The sequence below is a fragment of the Lissotriton vulgaris genome, chromosome 8 (assembly GCF_964263255.1).
Source record: "Lissotriton vulgaris chromosome 8, aLisVul1.2, whole genome shotgun sequence".
NCBI classification, from domain to species: domain Eukaryota; kingdom Metazoa; phylum Chordata; class Amphibia; order Caudata; family Salamandridae; genus Lissotriton; species Lissotriton vulgaris.
The window spans coordinates 832,010,104-832,037,481 of NC_141696.1; the positions used below are offsets into that span (position 1 = coordinate 832,010,104).

The following is a 27,378-nucleotide window of genomic DNA, read 5'->3' on the forward strand; positions in this document are numbered from 1 at the left end:
AGCCATGTTTCTTGGAAAAGACAAATAACAAAGGTATTGATATAACATGCACAGTCTAGATTCCCAAGCTTGGATCCCAAACCAGCTATGTTCAATGAAACTAGCCTTAATTTTCCACAATTCCCTACAGTGGCAACATACCTACTGGTCTCCGCAGCCCCAGGTTTTACTATGTGGCTCCCTCCTAGTTGAGCTAATGTATTATCAGCTGTTAGGGTATTGACTGTGTTAAAAACCACTGAGATAGCACTAAAGGATGTTCTGGCCCCCAGGGATGAGTCAATACACACCCGTTCCTCAGTATTTATGGCTGTAACGACCGTCATTTCTTACTGGAGTCTCTTCATACTGCGAAGACACTAATGTTCCGGGGCTTATAATCTCTACAAAGTTAAAATCATTTAAACAGCCAAGCACCTCCTCCTGGTTAACTACACCATTAAGTTCCCGGATAGGCATCTCATTGTTAGGTATACTGTCTAGATCAAGTCAATCAACATTTTCCAGATGACTAAAACTATTGGGACATTATTCAGGTCAACTGACTGAGACTGTTTAGACCTGGAGAACCAGGGACACATGTTAGCTAAATTAATGGTGATTTGAGGGTTCCTCTGTCGAAAGCCCAGCATGGGTTATAAAAGTATCCCAGGGGTAATAGACTCACCCCAGAACCCCCATGTATTCAAGATCAGCATTAGATAGTAGTTTATGAACTACTGCAGGTTCTCTAAAATTGATAAACACCCAGTCTCCGGCATGGTCCTTTGCCCTCTTTCCAAGCCACCCCACACAACATGAAAGCAGAACATTATTAGCCATTGTGGATCTAAAGTTCCTAAATTTTACCAGTTGAGGCACTTGTATCTCAGTTCATGTGTGATTCCCTCTGCCCGTCTCTTAGACCCAGAGCCCCAGTCATCACGTTCACATATGGGCAAGCCTCTGTGGGCAGTTTGATTATTACAAGATTCCTTGTTTCCTGGGGGAGTGTGTTGACAATATTATTTCTCGCTGTGGGTCCTTGAGGGTCTTGTTTTATTTTTTGATTGGTCTTGGTACACTTCATACCCACACCGCTTGTAGATCACGCCCCCAGGAACTTGCCTAGGTATCTTCCGGCGGTAAAGGGTTTCGAGGATACATGCTCACCATCTCCTATGGATGAATCCAGAGGGAGGGTTTTAGCTTGGGGCTAGAAACACTCTAGGTGTGGGCTTACTTTAGAGAGTTCACCCAGGATTCAAGTTCGATAAATTTCTCAATCTGTGGGGCAATTTCTGAGCATATCAACCCTTTAAATTGATTCATCCTGGCACCCACAAAATCTTCGAGCCTGTCAGGTTTAGATACAACCAGCCTTTCCACTTCTTTTGAATTAGTAGTACTGTGGGCTTTAGCATTGGGTTTAACAGTCAGTTAGGGTTTTGATTCATCACATCCAGCGGCATGCTTGCTAAGGGCAACCCACTTGGCTTTAGGTGGTGTTTGTTGTTGCTCTATGAAATTTGTACCCCCCCCCCCCCGAGGCAATAACTATGTGTACTCTAGTTGGCGTGTCATTTAGGTTGCAGGCAAATAAAGACTGAATAACAGCTAAAGGCTCTGCATAAGCCTTGGGTGGTATTGGTGGGAGAGGTATTATGCCCTGGGAGGATTCCCTTCAACCTCCCAAGGAGAGTCTTCTTTTGTTGAGTTCTATTTCGGTGGCTATAACTAGCTCTTTGTAGCATTTCGTCAACGGTAGTTACTTTTGCTGGTTGTGAAGTTGAAGGATCCCCCCACACACACACATACGTTTCCCCATTAAGCAGGGAGTGACTTTTGCCAGGTAAATGTAAAAATCACCAATGGGACTCATCCCTACAGACTGGTAAAGTTCACAAATGTGGACCAAGAGGGGTGTCCCTGCCCAGCCTCAACCGGCCTCGGATGGGTGCAGCGGGAGCCCCAGTCATATTATGAAGGCGCCTCCAGGTGAAAAGGAACAAGGTAACAGCATTGGTGGCTCTCCTGCGGCAAAGAAGTCAGTCTTGTGGTCTAGCTCCCACAAGCACTGTCATCAGGCTTGTGTTGTAAAGCATATTCGCCCAACTGGTCCTTTACGCCGCTCCTGGGAGTATTTATGCTCACAGTGCAATGCAATTATTTAGGGGTTTTAAGATGTCCTCCAGTCAGAGTATTAGACCAGGGCTACAGCAGTATTGGGGCAGTATTGGGGCAGTCTTGGCAATGTGTCAGTACAAAGGCTGCCACTAGTGGACTAGCAAGATGCTGAGTTGGAGGCTTCCGGTATGGCCCTATTTGGGTGGCTTCTGTGCACGTTGCTCAGACTGCAATTAGCAGTAATGCAGCAGAGGGGATAGAGTTAATGCACAGCTTTGGAATAATTCAGATTGTTTGCAGTAGTTGCTGGAGTTATGCAAGCAGTCCTTTTGCAAGGAGGCTGATTGTAACTGGGTGGAGTTGGGGAAGCTTTGCAGTGAGCTCTGAAGTGCGGAGCAGAAGGATGTGCCGTGGCCCTAGGGCCTTACCTTCACTCCTCTCCACTCCAATCCCAGCACTCATATTGAACATGCTGGTCAGTCCTGCTGTTCCTGCTGCTTGTGCACCAAGCCACTCCGCACCGCTGAGATCTTTTCCCTCACTACTGCTCAACCTCTCTGCGTCTTTCAGCTTAGGTCCACTGTTAGGTGGCGGGTGGAAAGCGTCGGGAAGGCGGCAGCTCCAAAGCTGCTGTGAGGCAGTGGAGGGCGGTCAAATGGGGGGCCCAGAATACCCGATAATTGTTGGCTGATGGCTGGCTCCCTCACGGAAATGCCATCACCTGGGATCATCATGCAAATAAGGGGACACCCTCCGTTGATAGCGCCAGAGCTATATGTATTACAGAAAGGGACGCATAAGCATCTGCGGCCCTTTCTGTAATACCAAAGTGTCCCAAGGGCATGCAAAGCTGGTTCACAAGCCTGTTGCACCCCTTGGGCATTTTCTATAATGTGGGCCCTGGTGCTGCAAAAAGAAAGTCCTTAAACTACATGGAGTTCAAAGTAAAGCAGTGCACATTCCTGTTGCCTCAAAAAGAACAACCGTGTAACTCAAAGACCATCTGAACTTTCCTGGATGACAATTTAGCACAGATGTCCCTCCTTGATTTGGGGAGTCATTAACTGTAGATTCCTACATATCGTTTGGACTACTATGCTCTAAAAGGAAGGAAAATGTATTAATCACCACACACAGTGCTCTTATTTGGGGGTAAAATGCTGTAAGTGACAGACACTAAGATATGGAATTACTTACCGCTAAACATCAAACATATAAAAGGCCTGCACACCTTCTAATTTAGATGTACACAGCTGCTAAACTCATTATAACTGGAAGCTCAGCTGTCCTACCCTTAACTGTTTTTGCTGATGCACATTTGTTTTTATGGAATGTAATTTTTATAATTTTTTTAATATATTTTTTGTAACGTGTGTCTGGCAGATTAAACCTGGGTTTCTGACTTTTTTGTGCTTTTTAATTAAAATGTATTTAATAATCCAATGATTTATCTATTCATGTTTTCTTTTTTCATTGGCCTTTGTAGGTGTGGCCATTGCTGCTTAAAGGGCTGTGAAGACAATGTGCATTGTCAACACAGTCCTTTAATTGGTCGTTTCCTTACTTCACTGGTTAAACAAGAGCCATTCATGTACTGGACATCCAAAGTACTCTCTTGTATTTCTGATCCTGTTGAGAGCAGTAAAGTCCCATTTGTGCAAATTCTCAGCATGTTTAAATTTACCTACCGGATGTGTGCTGACTTGATGTTGAAGAGAATGTTGATGCCAGTCAAAGTGCTGCTGTTAGCAAGTGCATATAAAGAACTCATTCAATACAAATCTTCTCTGTCTGAACACCTCCAAGAAGAAAGTGTCGCTCCTTGGACTAGTTTACCCAACCTCCACAACCAGTCCTGCCCATGGCTAATAAATCCACATTCTGAGAGTTAACTAAGATGCTAGCCTGTCCTTTTTGCAACAAGTGAATGAAGCTGAAAAGTCTTCTTTTTTTTGTCTGAAACTCCTGCATAGGAGCAGCAGCGACTCTTCCACAATGACGGAGGAGCTTCACCCCACTGCCTGGCTCAGAGCCAGCAAATGAAAAATGAAACAATGTTCTAGCATCGTTTTGTTTTTATTTGCTGCCTCTGAGCCAGCTTGTGTGGGGAGGGGCGGGCATGGTAGGAGGAGTGCTATGTGCACTCCTTAAGTAAGCATGTGTGTTTGGCCGTCCGGCCGTCTCAGGCCAGCCAAACACACACACGCACTTAGGTTTCTCCAGCCTGGCTGCATCGAATAGCCGGGCTGGAAAAACCCCTCTGACTCCCTGTCCTGAGCGTAGCGTCTTTTCAGCCCGTTAGGGTCAATGATTGTGCTGATCTCATAGCATGGAGCAGCACAGGTATTGGACGGCAGTCTGTCCCAGGGGCTGCTGGGACCAGGATGAGGACAAGAGGTGCAACGCAACACGGGTGGCTGCCGGTGGCTTCAGATAAGTTCTTCTTTTCATATATATTATTACTAATCCCCACGCGCTCCCCCACCCGCTTTCCATCCAGCCGCCCCACCACCCTTTGTTTGTGTTGGCCACCACTGCATAGGAGTCTCCCATTCATTAGGATGCTTATTGAGATGCGCTAGTACTCGCAGTAATTATGTCAAATAATGTAATGATAGCAGTCTGGCTGTAATTCTGATCACCTTGCTGTAGAAGGCCTAAGATTGTAGTATCTTTTACGGCTTGGCTTAATATGGTCAGGCTATTTCAGTCAAGTCATGAAATTCTTACCTTGGGATTTCAACCATACAAACCATTAACTTCAAGGTGTGTTTGTCTAAGTCACACACTTCTGCATTGCATGTCACGCTGCTACCTTTCTAAAGCTCCCTGACTCTACCGGACAAGATGGCTAAGGCCGCCCTCCCAAACCTACTGACTGTTCCCCATTTAAGGAGCATCAATTTTAGTGTGTGCCACTACGTAATCACGGTGTTTTCTTTTTCAACTTCCTTCGTAGCATTGTGATATTGGATATTTGTCCAGCTCCATATATTCAAAATGATACTTTTCAAAGTCTGCACTTTCCAGTAGTTACCTGTCTGTTCTGTCTCCCAACTTCTACCTGTCTCAACAAAGTGCTTGCTTAGTAACGAGTTCAAGGCTATTGTTACTTATTAATACATGTGGCAAAAGTAGCAGAAAAAAATCTAGCTATACATTGAGGTAATATTTTAGAGAAAATGGTCGCAGTTTCCATCTTTGGTACTAGATTTCCAGCCAGGAACAGTATCTTGCATCTCCTTTATTTTCCGATACATGAAAAGTAATTAAGTCACTCTTGGCTTTCAGCATATTCCAATTAGGTCTTTCAGGGTCACATTGGGGATTTACTGTCACAGTTTCTCAATTTCCTTCTTGACATTAGATAGCTGGATGCTTGAACAAAACAACATTTGGACTCTCAAATCCCAAAGGAATGATTTCAGCACCCATTAGCAGGGCTATTAAATACTGTAATCGCTGTTTCTAATTTTCTAAATGAGCCCTGGCTTCTGAGATCCAATTTTTCAATAGTTTTAGTGCACTTCATGTCGTCACACTGTTTTAAATCTAACCTTCTTTTCCGCAAAGGTTACTTTACATCAATTTGGTAGAAAATGAGAGTTCCTATCCGTACCTAGAGATTATGTTTGGGACATTTAACTCGATGTAAAGATTATATTTGGGACATTTAACTCGTCTAATCTATTGATCTTTAATGTGATGAGACATTTTGGGGCATATTCATAAGCCTCAGTCGCCACCACATCGTCACTTTTCAGGATGTTATCTTGGCGATAGGGGCTTCGCCTTACTTACAAGGAAGTGTTAAGCCACTTAACGTGGCTTAACGCTGCCTTGTAAATAAGGCACCCTTTCACACTATGCTTAGCATGAAAGGGGAGGGCAATGGGTGTTGCTCTGGGCATTACGCAACAACAACCACTGATTTTGATGCCACCCAATACTTACAAGGGTGGCGTAAATATGGGGCAGCACCAAAATTAAGACCAGGGAAAACCTGGTCTTACCCTGGCGCAACGAGGAGAATGTTTTATTTCTCCTCATTTTTGCTGTTTCCATGTGTGCTGCGTTGTGCAGCACACATGGAAACATGAAAACGCCAATGATTATTTATGTACAGGAAGGTGTCCCTTGCTCCACATAAAAAATCATTAAAAAAAATTACATTTTGCAACATCTATGTGTGCTGCATTAGGCAGCACGGATTGAAGTTACAAAACACCATTTAAAGATTGTTTATGTGCAGGAAGGGATACCTTCCTGCACATAAACAATCGATCCCCTCACCGCAGGCTGTCTTGCACTATAGTGCCAGGGTGCCTGCGTTGGCGCTAGGAGGTAAATTTAGAACTGGCGCAGGGGGAAATGCAGGGCTGCACTAAATTCTTGTAAATATGGTGCAGCCATGCATTTCTAAAGTGATAGAGGATGTTGTTCGTATTTTTTGCTTAACAACGCACTTTGGCACTTTCCCTGTAAATATGCCGAATTATATAAGTTTGGCCAACCTTCACGCCGAAGTGTGTCTCTTTGTGGGTGGGATCAAGTAAATGCTGTATGAAATTTCTCCTTACAGTGGAATTAACCAGGGGTTTATCCCTGTTAAGTCCCCCCTGCCCTACAGGTACAGATATAAGGAGTTGTGGTAACTCCTGGGAGCTCAGTTAATGGCTGTTACCAGCTCCCTCTGAATGAACGGGGACCAGTAATGAGACTATGATTTGCAAACCTACACACAAATACAACAATTTCCTTGAAAATGTCATTTGATTACCAATCAAAGTTATCAACCAAGTTGGACCTCTCAAGCACAGGTCATTAGTATTAGCATTTCCACCTGAGTTGTCAATAAAACTTCTAAATCCTGATCCATGCACACATTTCCGTTTGCTTCAGGTTTATAGTGCAAATTAAAGTTTAGCACATTGGTGGTTTTTGAATGTCCGATTTCCTCCGGTAAATAGCACCCTTTCAAGGGCTGTGCTCCTAAGAATGGGAAATAACATGCAATATTTGCACACTGTCCCCCATTCTAAGGTGCCTAAATGGGTTTACAGGGCAAATTGTGCACACGGTAAATACCAAGTGCTATCTTCACCTCTACGTAGAAGGAGCACAATTTCCGTCTAGGATAGAGTGCTCATTAATGGCCATTGAAGCTACTACCACTTTATCTGGGTAAATTATCACACAATCGACTGGAATTTACTGGATACATTAATGCATGCATGATGGGGAGCTTCCTTCACATATACAGTGTCTCCCTGGACATTTATTGGGGCAGCAGGAATTCTTGCTGTTGAAGTGGAAGGCTACCTGAATAAAAAAAGCATAGAGACCAGATCAATTGAGTGCAGCCGCTTAAACACTCATAGTTCTGATGCTGCTCAAGTACATCTATATAGCATATACTTTCCCTGCCAAACATACAACTTAGGATTTCCAAAAATGCTAGACTCACAAATTCAGCAAGGACAAGATGGAGATCCTAGCTGAGAGTATTGTTAAGAATGAATAAATGAGTGAATGAGGCATGTTATAGAGCGCATGGCTGCATGAAGGAGAATCCCAGCACTAAGGAAGAACATTCCCCGATAGGCTTTGAATTAGATTTGTCCAAATAACCAGGTTTTTTATTTTTTTCAGAACAATGAATCTGTCTCCAGCATGCGGAATTCAGCTGAAACACAGTTCGATGCCCTATGAGTCCAAAAGCTAAAAAGAGTGACTCCTCCCTCCGAGACCATTGGATTTTGGGAATTTGGGAATCATGGCTAAGGTAGCATGAGAGAGGCAGAGTGCTCTAGGCGGATGGTAGAACTCAATCCTATCCTCCAAATAGTGAGGTCCAGAGGAATGTAAGGCCCTATGAGTCAAAAGCAACTTTTAAAGAGAATCCTCTTACCAACTGGCAGCCAATGAAGAACTTTGAGATGGGGGAAGTTGAGTCTCATTGAGGCAACCAATTGCAGGCATCTGATAACTTGCTCTGGAAGGCCTAAGTAAAAGGCATTGGCATAGTTCAATCTAGAAGTGATGAGTGCATGTACCACAATTTCCATGAGTGGAGGGGGAGGAAATATATACATTTCTCTAGAGCCTGCAATAGCACAAAAACTGATCCTCCTATTGAAGAAACCAGAGGGTAAATAAAAGCTGACGGACCAACATTGACACCTAAATTCTTAACCAGAGAAGTAGACTGGGAAGGGGCTGGAAGAGAAGAGGGCCAACAGTTTGCTCGCCATTTTGAATGGGTCTTACTAACCAGCAAGATTTATGTTTTCTCAGATGTACTCCTCAAGAGGCTATGAAGGGTTGCTGCATAGAGGATGAGTCACGTTCAGAAGCAAGGAGAACTGAGTATCATCAGCAAAGGAAATAACTTTAAAACTAAAAGATTCAGCCAAAGAAGTCAGAGGGGACACATAATTTTGATTTACTGCGGTGTAATTGCCCATTATTTTCCAAGCAATCGGACAGCTGAACATTGACCAATTTCTCGAGCATTATACTTATAGGTGGAATAAGGGATATTGGTCTGAAATGAGACAACTGCCCCAGGTCTGCAAAGGATTTTTTTTAACAAGGGCATGGTCATGGCCTGCTTGCAGCCTTGTGACACTGTAGCTGAGGATGACGAGGAGTTAGAACCCACAATTAAAACAGGAATAACTATTTTTTCTACTGGCCCCAGAATCAAAGGAGGATAGGGATCCATGGTAGGGTCAGATTTACAATTCTGACTCCTAAAGCGAGATAGCAATGAAGTGTGAAAGCGCATACTGTTCCGAGGTAGCAGTAGCAGATGATATCTTCTCTAGAGAGCCTACAGGGTCCAACAAATATTAAAAAACTTTTTTGCGATTTTAACCTCAGAAAAAACAACAAGATTGTCCCAGAGACCCTGAGTTGGGTGGATTCCCCTAATATAAAATAATTGTTGTATTAAGAATTTCTTGTGGACCATTAGGAGTTGGGTATTGATAGAATCAAAATAAGAAGCTTGCACTGCTTAAATTGCCCTATGATTCTTATTCATCGCCACTTTCTAAATGCCCTTGCTTACCAGGGAGTGATCTTTGCACCACGCTTGTTCAAGATGTTTACACGCTTTTCTTCTGCAACAAAACTTTATGAGAACCACTGAGCAGATTGATCACATAACGGTCCTGCCGGGTCTGCAGAGAAGCCAATAAATTAGAAGCTTGCTGGAGCCACAATGTTACTGCTACCTTATCCAGGTCAGTTGTTACAGGCAAGGAAGGCACTGTCTTACCCAAGGCCTCTACCTACTCAACATTTATAAAGGAAACAAGTGGTCCTTAGCACATGAGGATGAGAGTAAACAAAGATATCATATAGACCACAATGGGCTGCTATATAGTTCACAGTCCCTTGTCCAGCCGGACAGGGAATTTTTATTGATTTGGTAGGTTGTTTGATGTAAAGATACAGCACATAACCAAAAAAATTGGGTTACAGTAGGGCACAGTCCTGTGCCGTACGTAGGAAAAAAGTAAAAAGAACAGTAAGTGAAAGAAATATCAGGCAAACGGGGTGTGCTTACAGGTCACTGATGTGAATTTAAATTGACAGTGTATCCTGGAGTTAATCATACATACAATAATACAGTGGGGTCACATGTATGGTTTACTCATAAAGGAGTCAACGTTTTGATCCCAAGCTCGGTTATAAGGGGATCATCTTCAGGACTTGAAAATGATTTTGCCTGAATAAAGCTTTTTAAACGCCAAGTATGCGGCCGTGATCGAAGTTTTTTCAATTGAAATGGCCTCAATGCAAGAACTGCGATCCAGTGCCCATGATCTGAAGTTTTCTTCCGGTATGGGTCGATATTAAAGGGCACATCAGAGTCGACGCTTGCGTGCACTGTGCAAGTACCGCGGTGCGGTATGCGGTAATGGCGTCATGTTTGGTTTACTTGAAAATGGTAAATCCAGTGAATCGGCGTGGTCCATGGCGCCGTGTGAGCGCTGCGGCCAGAGTGGTGACTGGTCCGCGAAGAAAATGAGGATGCAATAGATGAGCCGGTAACGCGCTGTGCCTGAGCGATCCTGCCAGGCACAGCGCGTTACCGGCTCATCTATTGCATCCTCATTTTCTTCGCGGACCAGTCACCACTCTGGCCGCAACGCTCACACGGCGCCATTGACCACGCCGATTCACTGGATTTCTCCACATTGGAAGAAACCATAACGAGATCATTCATCTCCTTGACCGCGACCGAGTAGGCGCCTATGACCACGCCGGAAATCGGAAATTCATCATTTTAACAAGAAACCCCACGCGATACCAATCGGCATCATGCAGCCCAAGAAGCCATAATTATAAGGCACCAGTCATTCTTCTGAGACAGTGCTTCTGTCGAGGATGCAATTTACCAATTTATCATTTTCAAGTAAACCAAACGCGATGCCATTACCGCATACCGCACCGTGGTACTTGCAAAGTGCACGCAAGCATCGACTCTGATGTGCCCTTTAATATCGACCCATACCGGAAGAAAACTTCAGATCATGGGCACTGTATCACAGTTCTTGCATTGAGGCCATTTCAATTGAAGAGACTTCAATCACGGACGCATACTTGGCGTTTAAAAAGCTTTATTCAGGCAAAATCATTTTCAAGTCCTGAAGATGATCCCCTTATAACCGAGCTTGGGATCGAAACGTCGACTCCTTTATGAGTAATCCATACATGTGACCCCACTGTACTATTGTATGTATGATTAACTCCAGGATACACTGTCAATTTAAATTCACATCAGTGACCTGTAAGCTCACCCCGTTTGCCTGATATTTCTTTCACTTACTGTTCTTTTTACTTCCTTCCTACTTACGGCACAGGACTGTGCCCTACTGTAACCCTATTGTTTTGGTTATGTGCTGTATCTTTACATCAAACAACCTACCAAATCAATAAAAATTCTCTGTCCGGCTGGACAAGGGACTGTGAACTATATAGCAGCCCATTGTGGTCTATATGATATCTTTGTTTACTCTCATCCTCATGTGCTAAGGACCACTTGTTTCCTTTATAAATGTTGAGTAGGTAGAGGCCTTGGGTAAGACAGTGCCTTCCTTGCCTGTAACAACTGACCTGGATAAGGTAGCAGTAACATTGTGGCTCCAGAAAGCTTCTAATTTATTGGCTTCTCTGCAGACCCGGCAGGACTGTTATGTGGTTCTCACTGTCCTTAAAGGAGAAGCAAGGTGAAGTTAGAATATTGGAACGGAGGTGGCGTCGACGCTATGAGGCTGAGGAGCTCAGCATTTATAAAACGGCCCGGAGGCAGTATCATGCCTTGATTAAAATCGCCAAAAAAGCTTATTATTTAGAAGCCATCACCTCCTCTAATAATAAACAGAAAGAGATTTTCAGGATTGTAAATAGTTTTATGAACCCTAGAATTCTCTTGCTGGAGATTCCACCCTCACTGACCCTTTGCAACTCTATTGCCCATTACTTTGAGCAAAAAATACTAGATATAACTAAAGACTTCCCACAACCAATTCCACTCCCTCCGGTTGGGGCGAATGAAGAGGGCACTGGGACAGTTAAGCTTAAAAGCTTTAGCCCCATTAGTCTAGAAGAGTCCCGTTGGCCCATGTTAGCTAGTAAATCTGGCTCACCCTTTGATCCTTGCCCCTCGATGTTGCTACATGTCCTAGTAGACACGGTGAACCCGATTATTAATGACATCATTAACTCTTCACTTTCCACTGCTGAGATCCCGCTGGATTGGAAACTCACTGCTGTAAAGCCTCTACAGAAAAAACCTTTGGCAGATCCTTCTACACTCTCCAATCTCTGCCCCATCTCGCTGCTTCCAGTATTATTCAAACTGTCGGAAGCAGTTGTAAATAAACAACTTACAAGGTTCCTGGAGGATAATGATATCCTGCACCCTAACCAGTCCGGGTTTAGGGCTATGCACTCTACGGAGTCCGCCTTGTTGTTTACTGTGGAGACTTTGAGGACCGCCATGGACCAGGGGAAGAAGGCTGTACTGATTTTACTAGATCTATCGGCGGCCTTCAATACGGTCTCACACTCCATATTGATTGGCCGCCTAGTAACCTCAGGAATAGCAGGAGTTGTACTTGAGTGGCTGAAAAACGACCTCAGTCATAGGTGGCAAGTCACGGTACTGGGAGAGTTTTGTTCGGTGGAGAAAGCGATGACGACAGGGGTGCTGCAGGGCTCCAGCTTGAGCCCCGTACTTTTCAATCTGTACATGGTCCCCCTGATCGAGCTGATCTCATCCTTTCAGATCAGCACTATATCGTACGCTGATGATACTCAGCTCATCCTAGTACTGGATGGCGAGGTGCCGGAAGCAGAAGAAAATTTTAGAAACTGCCTCGCAGCAACCTTCGAATGGATGAGGAATAACCATCTCAAGTGCAATTCGGGCAAAACCGAAATCCTGCCTTTTGGACAGCAAAATCTGTTCTCCCCCAAACTATGGTGGCCGCAAGATGCAGAAGTTCCTCCTAACACCATTGACACGGCCCGTAACTTGGGTATCAAGTTCGTTGAGCCATTGTCATTTAAACAACAGGCGGTGGCTGTGGCCGGCACCTGCTTTAACACCATTAGAGGCCGAAGGACATTTTTTGATTTTCGTCCACTGACAGCCAGGAAAACGGTGGCGGTTGCCCTTACAACATCTCGACTGGACTACTGAAACAGCCTGTATGCAGGATTAAATAAATCGGTCCTGCACAGGCTGCAGATGGTCCAGCATGCAGCCACCCGCCTAGTCCTGGGCTGGCCGAGGAAGTCGTCCACCTCGGCGGCGCCTAAGGCCCTTCACTGGCTGCCAATTCATAAGCGCATCCTGTTTAAAATACTAGTTATCACATTCAGGGCATACCACCGGCGAGGGCCTAAATACTTTTTGAATCGCTTCAGACGTTACGTGCCATCCCGTAACCTTAGGTCTTCAAACATGAATCTTTTGTTGATTCCCAAATTTAAGCTTGTCACGAAGGGAGGGAAATCTCTTGGAGTGATAGGTTCCAGGTCATGGAACAAGCTCCCGCCGCAATTGCGGCAAATCCCCGCTGAAAACCTATTTAGGAAAGCTTTGAAAACCTGGATTTTCAATCTTACGGACACCGCGTGCAAAGCTTTGGTATAAGTATGCAGGGCCCGATGCTTGAGTAGTTTTCCGGCCTGTACCATCTGGCTATGGGCTACAGCGCCAAGATGCTCCCTGGAGTGATAGCTGCGCTATAGAAAAGAACAATTACATTACATTACATTACAATACTTAGTCCTACGGCCAAATAATTCCATGATTGATGTGCCCTTGCGTGATATTGGATAAGTCAGGCTAGTGGACCTGCCTCAGGCAACTCAGAACACCACTGGTCAGTATCACAATATGAAAAACAGATACCAATTTATACTCACTACTGTAGCCTGATAAAGCACAGACTGAAGGCCATGGAATGCAAATCTTGTCCTGGTGGTGTGTGAATATCAGTAAGCTTTCCCCTTGTGGACACCAGGGACATCGCATCAACATCTGGAAGGATATACTTTGCTTGATGGCAATGTTGTGCTATATTGCAAACAGCCCTTCAATCTTGCAGGCCTTATCAGTTACTTTCTCCAAGGCATGACATCATATGTATTAACACCCATTCTGTAGTCTTTACAATATTATTCTTTTGGATTTGTGCCTCATAGCATGGATTCTCGTGCTTGGTTGATGGTTTGAGGAGTAATTAGTTCCTGAAATATGGAGGCAACATTCATCCATCAGTGCATCTCTAGGGAAATACCTATAAGCACACATGCTTGTGTCTTTTTGTTGTGTGTGATCTATACAGGAAATGACTTGTGAACAGAAATATCATTTCTTGAATGGCGGCCTACTTGTAGGTATCTCATACATATATGTCACAGTGTGTGACTATGGTGAATTCCCCAAGATCCATGTCATCCATGGATCTTGTGTCGTTATGATGAAAGAAATGTAGATGTGGCACCCTATAACATGCACAAATGTGCGAAAGAGCAAATCTACATCACATATCATCTGCAGCTGCATTGTGTGTTGGGTTTTTCTGTTCTGGAAGGCAGGCTCGCATATCTTACGTGGTACTAATTTGACACGCATGTGGTTAATTATACCAATGGCACTGCGGAATTGTGCTATGTCTTAGAAGTATGCTTTAGGTGTATTTATGGACTGTCGTGTATTGGGAAGTAAATATGGATGAATATCTGTAGCAATAGAGCATCCATCACCAGAGTTAGAATACTTCAGAAGTATGGTTGAGAGATGCCTTGCCACATGTATTAATACTGGAAATAGCAATTACCTAATTGCGATTTTCTGCGAATTGCAATTAGGTAATTGCAAATTTTAATGTATGAAACTCCATGAGTTTCTTCTAGCATTTCCTACTGGGTTGCAAGTCGACCTACTTCATGAATATTAATGAGGTAGGTCGCAATATGTGATCCATTTGATATCGCTAAAATCACGGGATTGTGGCCTGCTAAGGTCAGCAGTCCACCATGTCCATGATTGGTTTTAAATAAAACAATCATTTTTTAAAAATGCAGCCCGTTTTCCTTAAAGTAAAACTGGTTGTGTCTTAAAAAGAAAGTTTTCTTTTGATTTTTTAAGAGCAGGGAGTGGTCCGTGGGACCACTGTCTGCTCTGAAATTTTTTTTGCACTACCATTGACAAAGGGGTAATATGTGAATGTTTCGGTCGCAAAACATTCTTACATACTGCTGTGATTCGGTATTAGGAAGGGCCACCCTAAAACCAAATGGTAAATACTACTTGTGATTGGTAACAGGTTGCCGAATCACAAATATGGTTTGGTACATCAGTTAATGCCTTTCCTAGTCGCAAACGGCGAATCGGGCTGTTTGCGAGCAGAACAAAACTCCTTACATCTGGCTCTCTATGAGGTAATGAGACATAATAAAAAATCCATTTGCATAAATAATGAAGTAGTACAGCAGTGCAGGAATCAAAAGCAAATTCAGCTTTGGTATTATTGATCTTTTCTTTTGGTTGTTATGTCTTCTACAAGAGTCAGAACATAGCGGATGAGCTGCATCAGAGCAATATATTCTGCAGTCAGGTAGACATATTGTAATTTTAGTCTCAGTATCCGTATAGTTTCTGTATTATGATGACTTTGTTAATATTCTTGCTGCCACACATTCGGTAGCCATGGGGGTTATTAGTCCTGGGGCAGGAAGTGTGCAGAAGCCTATTCATTAGTGGTAAAACTGTAGAAATTAGTTTTGGTTTCTTTCATAGTGCATCTAATTGAATTATTGCCTCCCTGTGGCTGGTGTTAATTGCTTTTAGTATTTGTTCTGACGTTGGACTTCCAATGGTCTCCGTGGGACATATGCTACTTTCTGTGTATGAATGGCAGCAGTTTGTATTTTCAGCATTAAATTCCAAATATTTCCTCAAATAGCTGCGTTAATCTTAATTTTCAAATCAATTCTAAACTACAGTATTTGCCACTCTGCACAGTTCAGGGGTTTTAAGCCATGTTTCAAAGGAGGGTGAGAGTCTTTGAAAAACCACAATTTTAGCCGATGGGGCTGTATAGTCTGATCATTTTTGGAGAACTGTGCAAATGCAACAGAGTGTGGTACACCAAACACGCCCCGCCCCTGTAGTTTCTTCTCCAAACACGCTGTAGTAGATTAAGAAATAAAATTAATGGAAGTATCCCTTGAAATCTTCCATATTCGTAAATGTAGAGGTGTATTTCTCTTCCATTTTACTTGGTCAAACGAAATGTCTTTATGCAGCCAATAATTCTGAGTATGGCAAAAATATCTGTTCACACATTTAACTTTTTGTTTTCTTCTCCATATTTAAAATTATTTTTCCTGTGGAAAAATACTCTTGCCGTCGGTCTCATGAAATTGGAGGTGGGCCTAACTATTTCTGCACTGGAAACTTAGGGCCTGATTACTATTTTGGCAATGCTGTGCTGGCTTTGCGCCAGCACAACCCCACCAAAAGTGTGCTTGGCCCAACCCGTGTCTGTTGGGCTTTTCTTTTGCTGTTCCCAGGTGGTGCCTTGAAAATGGGCACTGCAGTTGGAACGCAAAAGAAGTTCCAGAACAGAATGGACTGTGAAGTCCATGCCATGCTGGAGCCTGAGGTGCATGCTAACAGGGGGGCTCATGTTGTGCCCCCTGAATGCATCCCATGGCAGTGGAGGCATGGGGGCCATGAAAAGGCTGGCGGTGGGAAAACTCATAATATGCTCGGCAGACCTGGTAGTCCTGCCTTGCATATTGGATACTCCTGTCCGCTGCCCCACAGCCAGGGAGCGGTGGTTCCCTTGTGCAGCCGGTGCAGTGGTGGTGGTGCAAACGTCCACCTCGGAATAGCGCGGCAAAAGGACCACCACTGCTGCACCACCACAAATCTAACTCTTAAAGACCGCCAGACATGTAATCAGCCCCACAGTTATTGAATCTTCCTTTGTGAATAAATTTGCAAACAACTCTTCCACGTTGGAATCCCTATGCAATTATAACCATTTTCATCGTCTTTGTTTTTTTTGTCACCCGTGCAATTCCAAAACCATTATTATCTGAAAAAGTGTTAGAAGTATTTGTTATTTCAGTCTAAGTGGCAATGCCATGCAGCTTGCATTATTATTGGTAGGTGACAAGTACCATTTTTAGCTACCAGCATTGAAATGATGTCGTGATGGCTTGATTTTTAGAAAAACCACACTTCTAACTAGAGTATTTTTCCCTTCAGGTTTTATATAACATCTTCATCTCTTTAAACCACATGCACACCTTTGAACCGATTAAACCTGTTGACATCGTTGCTGGGATGGCTCGTTTCATGATGGTCGGGATCGGTGGCGTGTTCTTCGGAATTGTTTTTGGATTCTGCTCTGCATTCGTCACTCGACATACCCGAAACATTACTTCAATTGAACCTCTGCTTGTCTTCATGTTCAGCTATCTGTCTTACCTTTCTGCTGAGATGCTCTACCTCTCCGGCATCCTTTCGTGAGTATTCAATTAATGAAGCTTCGGAACACTGCAGAGGAAAATTGATGCCTCAGGTGGGGCATTTTGGGACATATTATCAAGGGGGTTTATCTCCGCTTTTTGGCTTTAAAAGCCAGAAAAGCGGAGATAAAATTATCTCCCTATTACCTAGCTGTCGCTAACACCAGTTAGCGACAGCTAGTAGGAGATAGCGACCATCTTGGGTCCCGCTTTGCATGTCAGTGAAATTTATCACTAATGACATGCAAAGTGGGCGTGCCAAGATGTTAGCGACTGGAAACAGTCGCTAACATCGCTATCTCCTATTACCAACTTTTGGAGATATTTGCGCTAAGCACGATTATCTCCAAAAGCTAACATCTGCCCCTGAGCAGTTCTTAGCCATGTTATCCAATGGTAGGTGGATAGCATGGCTAAGAGCATTCGCTCGGTAATGCATGAATATTGCTGACTTTTCAGCGATATTCATGCATTTCGGCCGATTTTTATCGCTTAGGAGATAAACCTTGATAATAGCAAGGTTCCTAAGCGATAAAAATTGCCGCAGCTCGGCGATAAAAATATTGCCGCTAAACCAACATAGCGATAATTATCGCTAGTTGTTGGTAATATGCCCCAAAGCTATTTATTGATTTGAATTGTAATTAATGGACCCAATTCACAAAGACTGTTATTACAAGCAGCCAGGTAAACTGCGATATGTGCAGTGACTGCTGATACCCACATATCACAATTATGAGACTTGAGGTATTTATCAAAACTTGCCAATATTTATCGAAGGAAAAATAATTGGTATTTACCAATATAAGCGGATTTTGGTGTGATAAGCACTAAAATCCCCATGCTACTCCCCAGAACAAATAATTGGGTGGCGCTTATTACACCTGATAAATTCTGACCGAATGGAGTTAGAGTTTATGAGTTATGCTAATTATCACATTAATTACTGGGACACTTGTAATAGGGAATATTTACTTTGTGCACACAAGTTGCATTCACAAAATGTGAATTCACACGAGTCAAGCACTATGGAGACATATGATATTACATTATCTTGGAGTAATATCACCTGCCAGGATTTCAGATCAGAGGAGACGGGAAGTGGGTGTTCGAGGGCAGAAAAGCCTTGGAGCATGCATGATCATCCACCTGGCGCAACTGGCACAGGTTAGAGCAGTGGGGGGATGGGGGGGGGGTGAGGGGCGAGTCAACAGATGACAGGATGTCATCTGTCAACTCCCCCCTAACGCCCCACCCCACCCCACCCCAGTCTCTGCGCCCCAATGCTCTCGCCAGTGCCGGCCGCGCCAGTCATCCCCAGATTTGCCTATTTGAGAGTAATAGTAATTTTGATTTAATCCTGTCAAGGGCAGGACAACATCTGTATTTAAGGTGAAATTGTATGAAAAAACACAACATGTGCGGGGGAGTGGAGGTGTATTAGTGGTGTTTTTTTGTGCACATTAAATAGTTTGAAAGTGCAATTAGAATATTTTATTACTTATACATATGCATAAATACGAATCCAAATAAGTAACATGGAATTGAGAAAGAACTCCACATCATCTGTGAATCTTCTATGATAGATATGAATCCATAGCAGTCAGAAATTTACTACAAGACTTTGAGGAAACCTACTGAACTAAGGGCCACATGTAAGACCATTTGATTTTGCGACTCACAAATTGAGATTTCTATTTTTAGTGAGTCACTATTACCAAGTCGCAAAATTAAATGTACTAATGTGTCTCAAACACATTTAGCAATTTCCAATGGGGCCGCAAACTACCTACCTCATTAATATTCATGAGGTAGATCGCCATTTGCTACCCATTAACAATGGCCTGTTATCACATCGATGGTGACCTGCTGTGGACAGCAGACCACCATATCCATCATTGCTTTTTAAATAAAACAATTATTTAAAAAAATGCAGGCCATTTTCCTTAAAGGAAAACAAAATGCATTTATTAAGAAAAATGCAAAGTTTCTTTGTCAGTCTTTAGGAGTAGGTAGTGGTCCGTGGGACCACTGCCGGTCCTCAAAACCCCTTCCAGTTTGCGAATGATTTACCACCCCTTGACGGAGGCGGTAAAGTATGAACGTTATGCAACTTCATTCTGTTCGCCAAACATTCATAGATCCCCCTGCAATACACTATTAGGAAGGGACGCCCTTGACACACCCCTTCAAAATAGCGATTCGCGAACCCTATTTTGCAATTCGGTAATAGGTTAACAACTCGCAAAATTGGGTTAGTACATGCCAGAAGCAGTTTTAGCAGTCGCAAACGGCCTGAATATCTGTTTGTGAGCTCTACAATCAGTCGTACATCTGGCCCCCAGTTTCTGACTATATTTTGCGAGTCATGTACAATGCCTTAATTTAATATGTAAAGCGTCAATACGCTTGGGGTCTATTTCTAAGCACTATAGTTATTCATATCAGGGTGGATTAAGGAAAGGGAGAATTAGGGCATGAGTGCATTGAGAGAATGTTAAGGGTTGTGGATAGAAAGTATGACTAATGGGATATTCCGATGATAAAGCTTAGAAATCATATTTGCCCCTAATGGTGTCAGGCTTTGGAATCTTCTTGAAGAAGATGACATGTCATGTCAGTCTCAGGACAGGGACGTCCACAGTTGAAACCCAGTATAGCTAAATGTGCAATCAACTACCAAAATTTGCTTTTTAAATGTTAAAAACTCTGGCTAAGGCCTTGTATTCTATTTAATTGTTCATCACGGAGAATTGACATAAAAAAATCTCAGAAGCACAGGAAAGCTTCAGTGCTTTCAGTGGAGACAGCTTGGTTGTGGGTCTAGTGAAGACACAGAGATCTCCACCTGGGTAGTGGATTCCTTTAAATATGTATATTGTACTATGTCGGAGCAGTGGAGAACATCCTTGAGATGACTTTGTGAAGGGGAGTTCAGTACACCAAAGCTCAAATAAACCCCTTTGCCTTGAATACAGTCTTTGCAAAAAGCAGTCCATGGGAAAGGTATTTGCTTAACTAATGCCTTTTTGAAAGTACTTTGCCTCAAAAGCAAATTAAAGATTGGATTTTATTAAGAAAACAGGTCTGTATCTGGGTATTCTGAAATGCTGAGTTACCATGTATCCATTTAAACACACAAAATCAATCTGGTACAAATGAAACTAAGTAAAAATTTTGCTTACATTTGGGGAATTGAGATGGGACCCAACAAACACAGGGGTATATTACCAAGGCAGGCGAAATGAAATTATCGCCCCTTTTGCGGCCGTTTTTGGCTGCAAAGCGGTGATAATTTTATCGCCCTATTAGCAAGCTGTCGCTAGCATCAGTTATCGACAGCTTTTAGGTGATAGCGAGCCGTTTGGGGCCCGCTTTGCATTTCAGCGATATTTATCGCTAATGACATGCAAAGTCGGCATACCCAACCTGTTAGCAACTGAAAGCAGTCGCTAACATCGGTATCACCTATTATCAACGCAGGCGTAGCGATTAAAACATTTGCGATAAGTGCGAATATCGCCAAATCCTAATGCCTGCTCAGACCACTTCTTAGCCTGTATATCCAATAGGAGGTGGATATTCAGGTTAAGTCACTACTAGCGATAATGCCTGAATATCGCTGAATTTCCAGCGATATTCACGCATTTCGCCGCTATCGCCGGATATTTTATTGCTTTGGATGTAAACGTTGCTAATAGCACGGTATCTCTGCGATAAAATCCGGCGATGCGCGGTGATAAAAAAAATGCCGCTAAGCCTATTTAGCGATAAATATCGCTAGTTGTTGATAATATGCCCCACAGTACGTATTTTGGCCAGACACGCCTTTATGGCAAATGTGCTATCATAACGTCAGGATACAAAACACTTCCAAATTATGTTTCACTCATGTCTAATTATTGAATTTACCACATACAATCTCACAGACATTAAGAAATGGGCATAACAATTGTCATGAAAGGTTCTTCCTGTTATTTATCTCAAAATAATGCATCTGTCCGTTAGGAATAAATGGGTATGGACACAATGCAGATTATTGTGAGATTCACCATGTTAACAATAAAATATAGCACGTTGGGAAGCCTAAAGTCAAACTAGTGTTTAATGCAAAATACCAGGCAGTAATGCAGACAATGAAAGAAAATTGTCATTTGAACTTCAGAGCTGCAATTCACATAAAGTCATCCCAGTACATATACACAAGGTCTCTCAATGCAAATGAATGCAGTATGATATGCCAGGAATGTCTTTCAGGAAGAACGTATCTAATGGGCAGGTGCCAGGATCTTCCCCTCAAGGGTGTGCAGAACATCCTGGAGGGGAAGAAATCATACATTCATGCAATTGTAGCTCCATTATTCCACAAAATCCTGATTTCCTTGCCAGGTTTGAAAACACGGTTAACCCCTTGCATGCTGGTGACGGCTCCCGTCCGTCATGGCACACAGTGCTCGTGTGCTGATGACGGTGGGAGCCGTCACGACCACTCCAGCGATCGGAATGTGCCGCACAGGAGCGGAATTCCGACCGCAGGCAATGTGTTAAGATCTTGGAAAAGTGAAAATTACAACACTAAGCAATGTAGCTTCTCCCTTCAATTTGCAAGAAACTTCTAATAACATTGCATTGTTTGAAAAATGTTTTACGTCACTCTGCTTGCTACCCTCTGCCCCTGCCTAGGAAGAACTGGACTCTTGCTTGAACCCGGAGTGATCTCCAAGGGCATGCTGGCCTGCCTCCTGTTTTGAGACTTAGGGATATCGAAGTCTCACCTCCTGCTCCTGGTCCATTGGAATTGAATCAAGGGGTTTACTCCAGTGGATCCAAAATACACTCAGCTGCGGGAAGCAGAAACGATGCGTAGACGCTGTTGTGGAAACAGACCCAGGGCATGGTACTCGGAATTAGTTAATCACCTCAAAAACAGATGCATTGGAACCACCACTTTGCCGCCGCTGCAGTGTGAGACGATTCACACATTCCGTGGAATGTGTAAAGAAACCTGGTGCATTGGATTTGGAAACAATGAACCTTGGCTTTTGTAGTTCATCTTCAGAACTGACTCATTGTCATTGTTAAATGGAGAACATCGATGCATCATCTCGACTGCAGGGATCAACACCAATGCATTACTCGGCTGTGCTCGCATCTCGCTTTCATGACCAGGATCAAGGTACTTTGTTCAGTAGGCCTTGCATGGTTCCTGTATCCAATTCACGCTCCTTTATGATCAGTCCGAACCCTTGACAATGCCACGGTCCTACGCAACCAGATAACCCCCATAGGAGATTGTTGCTTCAATGCACTATTTATACTTGTAATCTTTGAAAATTACTATCTTGAGGCATGGCCAAGATGGTGGATGAGTAGGACGTGCCTGCTAATGCTCTGGCCCTTTGCCCGATTCCCGGCCCCAAAAGCCTTGCATAACAACCCAACACAGTACAGGACCCCACTGGGACCTCACCTCTGTCCGGTGCTGGTGGCGTATTCTGTTTCCCTGAAGGTAGACAAGCGGCCCACGCAGATTCGGCAGCCACGCACCCTGCTGCCAGCACGACCAGGCCGCGTCGAGTTGCTGAAGTGCCCGGCAGCGGAGAGGGGTGAGACAGGGCGTGTCCCGCTGCGTGGGTGAAGTGGATCGTATCGTCGATACCTTGCTCCCGGGCTGCAGGTGGCGATCCGGTAGGAGGAGTTTGCCCTGCCGACCTGCGGAATCGCCAGATTGAGGGAGTCGAGGTGCAGAGCAACGGCGACATCCCTAAGCCCCCCGGGAGTTCTGCAACGGGCGGCGTGGAGGAGCTGTCCGGCCTCTTTACGTCCTGGGCTTTGTTTGGGCTGTGGGCACCGAAGAATACCGTTGCAGCTCCTGGGACTTGCTGACTTCCCTCCCCCCAGGGCACCGGACGATTCCCTAGCCAGGCCACGTGGCGTGCTCCTCGGGAGAGCGTAGAAGATTGCTCTGAGGGCCTGGGCCTGGAGCGGAGTGTGCAGCCTTCGACCCGGGTCCTTTACGGCAGCAGGCCAGGCAAGAACGCTGCTTCTTAGAAGGTATGAGTGGAACACATGGATGGGTGGCTGGACGCCCTTTCTATGGACACTCTGATTTTGGCGCTGTTGCTACGCAATTGCAGCACCCCGCAATGCTGGATTCTGCCCTAACGGGGCTGGACTGTGGCAGGGGTCATCAGAGACAGTTCCTCGGCTATAGGTACCAGGCCTTCATGGAGGAGTAGTGGTATTACAGGTAGCGGCCTGTACCTCTGAAGCGGGAGCACTGCCCGGGTCTGTTGGTAATAGCTCTGGGATTGGCACCTACCTTGCTCTGGAGTGCCCCTGAGCATATTGTACTGTTACAGTGACTGTGGAGGGGCACGATCAGCAATAGAGGGATATATGCCGGGGCCAGCACATACTGCACTGGATTTGCTTTTGGGCGCCCTCTTTTCTCCATGGGCCTTCCTCTATCACACACCTCCTCCCTCTGCATTGAATGTTTGCACCACAGGGACACAGATGGCCCCCTTGCAATAATTCATGGCCACTTTAAAGCCTAGGAAACAGCATTTGGTGAAGGACCTCCTCCACAAAGTTGGCACTGGTGGGGCCGACCTGGCACAGCCATCTGGGCGACCCCCAGCAAAACAAGACTCCACCGATGTGGAGGGCCCAGTCACCCATAGTGTACTTGAGTCTCTATTTGCGTCTCTGACTCTGGGAATTCCATGCCATGAAGAAAGAGATCACCTCGGAGTTCGGGGAGATCAATAGGGATGTGCACTCCATTGGCAAGAGCGTGGATGACTTGGAGTCTCATGAGTCTTCACAAGAGGAGGAGATCCATCAACTCCAGCAGGAGGTCATCTGCCTTCAGGATCAGCAGCAGGACCTCTAGGCCCAGGCGGAGGACCTCAAGAATCAATCTGGAGAAATAAAATCAGAATCTGGGTGGTCCCTCAGGACCTCTTCCGCCACATCTCGGAGGCCCCTCCTGAGCAGAAGATCAAGCTGAACCGGACACACCGGTGGGGCCTTGGAGATCGGTGATGCCCCTCCGGCCATCTTAACCTGCATCCATGACTTCTAGTTCAAGGAACAGATCCTCTGGGAGGTGGGAGCTAAACATTCACTTGACTTTCGTTCAACCCGACCTCGCCTATTTCAACATCTGGCCGCCTCCATATTGCAGAAATTATGGGATTTCAGGGGGATTACAGCATTCCTGCACTCAAAGGACATCTCCTACTCATGGGGTCACCCGTTTAGACTCATCTTCAAGTGGGAAGGCAAGCTCCGCCAGATACGTTCGTTGCGGGAGGCTACATTGGTTCTCAATCTGCCGGAGGAGCAGCGGGGTTTCCTGGAGCGGCGTGGCTCTGAGGGCCGGCAGTCCGGATCAGCAAGCTGGAGCCTGGTTGGGGGGTCTATGTCCCGCCTGCACCCGGACCCAGCGACAATGGCGAGAGCGCAAAGCTGTTCTTGATACTCTGGTGGAGGTCAATACAGACAAGAATTGATGGCCTGTGGATCCGGTCAAACTGGACAGTTTGCTAAGGGTCACGCTTATACCTTACGGGACTGGGTGCTGGGCGGGGGCGGCAGGAGAGTCCCTCTGAACATCTCACGTCTCATCATGGGGCTGATGGCCAGGGACACTGATGTACGTTATGTTTGTTTTTTTATTTTAAAAACTCTGGCGGTCAGATTTGCCTCATTCAGGAATTGCAGCTCCTGACGCAGGACACCCACAGATTACGGTCCAGAGCAATCCCCTATCAGATGTTTCCTCTCAGGCTTCTAAAAATGCTGGGGTGGCCATATTGGTTTCTGCAGAGTTTAAGGGGCAGATTGGCACTAAGCAGGTCGAGATTGGGGGTAGACTCTTAGCTTAATCCTTGACACTGGGGCAACACACATTCACAGTGGCCACGGCCTGTGTTCCCAATAAAGGGCAGGAGGGATTCCTCCGAGAAGTAATAAAAAAGTTGTCCTCTACAACGCACAGATCCCTACCACTGGGGGGGCGATCTCAGTTTGGCGTTTGATAATGATCTGGATAAATCGGTGCAGTGCCCAGGGCAGACAGGGGCCCTCTCTGGGGCGGGGACACGTCTTCTGGCTGAAGCCAGTCTCACTGATGCTTGAAGGTTGTGTCACCCACGGTCCAGAGAATACACCTTTTACTCCCATTCTCACAAAACTTATGCCAGGATTGATTATATTTTGACAACAGACACTTTCACACAGCAGCTTCAAGAGGCAGTGATAGTCGAATGCCCCATATCAGACCACTCAGCGGTACAGGCCTCCCTGTCCTTGAGCTGTCAATGGCCTTCACGCCGTTTTTGGCAACTGCGGGAGACCCTGTTACAGTGCCCGTCAGTGATAATGCAAATTACTAAAACCATTACTGACTATCTTGCCGTAAATGACTCCTCGGATATCTCGGCAGCCATTCTATGGGATACTCTCAAAGGGGGAGTTCTGAGGGATCGCTGCAGCGGACAATAGGCTCAGGAAAGAGAAGAGGGACCAACTGACAGGCGAGGTAGTTGAATTAGAATGCATCAATCAGACGACCAGCACCCCTAGAGTATGGAAACAGCTGAAAGCCGCCAGAGCGCACCTAGCGACGTTGGATATTGATAGAGCTGAGTATGCTGCCCTACGGTTTATTCAATAAAGGGGTGGTGATGGACAGAGTATCTGAATTAAGCGGAACACTCATACCCAGTCAACAGATCAGGGCTTGATCCATCACCGTTTTTTAGCTCACTGCACCATCCCAGTTCAGAACCTGGCTACATGCAAATTAGTCTGTCCCTGGCCTAGTGCATCATGGGAACAGGGCAGACCAAACTACCAAGCCAATTCTTTTACTGGAAAGGAAACAAGCTTCCGGGGACTGGTTTCTGGCATTACAGCCGTCTTTGGCCCGGCTTGCTTGAATCCTGATGGTGCAGTGAGCAAGGGACTCATGTCTGAGCATACCCTTCCACGCTTATGGTGGACAAAACGATTCAGAAAAGGGGGTGGTGATGGACAGAGTATCTGAATTAAGCAGAACACTCATACCCAGTCAACAGATCAGGGCTTGATCCATCACAGCTTTTTAGCTCACTGCAGCATCCCAGCTCAGAACCTGGCTACATGCAAATTAGTCTGTCCCTGGCCCAGTGCATCATGGGAACAGGGCAGACCAAACTACCAAACCAATTCTTTTACTGGAGAGGAAACAAGCTTCCGGGGACCGGTTTCTGGCATTACAGCCGTCTTCGGCCCGGCTTGCTTGAATCCTGATGGTGCAGTGAGCAAGGGACTCACATCTGAGCATACCCTTCCACGCTTATGGTGGACAAAACGATTCAGAAAAGGGGGTGGTGATGGACAGAGTATCTGAATTAGGCAGAACACTCATACCCAGTCAACAGATCAGGGCTTGATCCATCACCGTTTTTTAGCTCACTGCACCATCCCAGCTCAGAACCTGGCTACATGCAAATTAGTCTGTCCCTGGCCCAGTGCATCATGGGAACAGGGCAGACCAAACTACCAAGCCAATTTGTTTACTGGAAAGGAAACAAGCTTCCGGGGACCGGTTTCTGGCATTACAGCCGTCTTCGGCACGGCTTGCTTGAATCCTAATGGTGCAGTGAGCAAGGGACTCATGTCTGAGCATACCCTTCCACGCTTATGGTGGACAAAACGATTCAGAAAAGGGGGTGGTGATGGACAGAGTATCTGAATTAAGCAGAACACTCATACCCAGTCAGTCAACAGATCAGGGCTTGATCCATCACCGTTTTTAGCTCACTGCACCATCCCAGCTCAGAACCTGGCTACATGCAAATTAGTCTGTCCCTGGCCCAGTGCATCATGGGAACAGGGCAGACCAAACTACCAAGCCAATTCTTTTACTGGAAAGGAAACAAGCTTCCGGGGACCGGTTTCTGGCATTACAGCCGTCTTCCGCCCGGCTTGCTTGAATCCTGATGGTGCAGTGAGCAAGGGACTCATGTCTGAGCATACCCTTCCACGCTTATGGTGGACAAAACGATTCAGAAAAGGGGATGGTGATGGACAGAGTATCTGAATTAAGCAGAACACTCATACCCAGTCAACAGATCAGGGATTGATCCATCACCGTTTTTTAGCTCACTGTACCATCCCAGCTCAGAACCTGGCTACATGCAAATT

The 27,378-nt window shown here is 45.1% G+C and overlaps 1 protein-coding gene across 1 annotated transcript in view; it reads left to right on the top strand.

Moving 5' to 3' along the window:
• The window catches only part of SLC9A4 (solute carrier family 9 member A4), a 669,359-nt gene that overhangs the window by 126,530 nt on the left and 515,451 nt on the right, over positions 1-27,378 (top strand). The window contains exon 3 of the mRNA XM_086934738.1: positions 16,916-17,175. Coding sequence (XP_086790864.1) covers positions 16,916-17,175 — 260 coding nt within the window. The remainder of the gene's footprint in view (positions 1-16,915; positions 17,176-27,378) is intronic.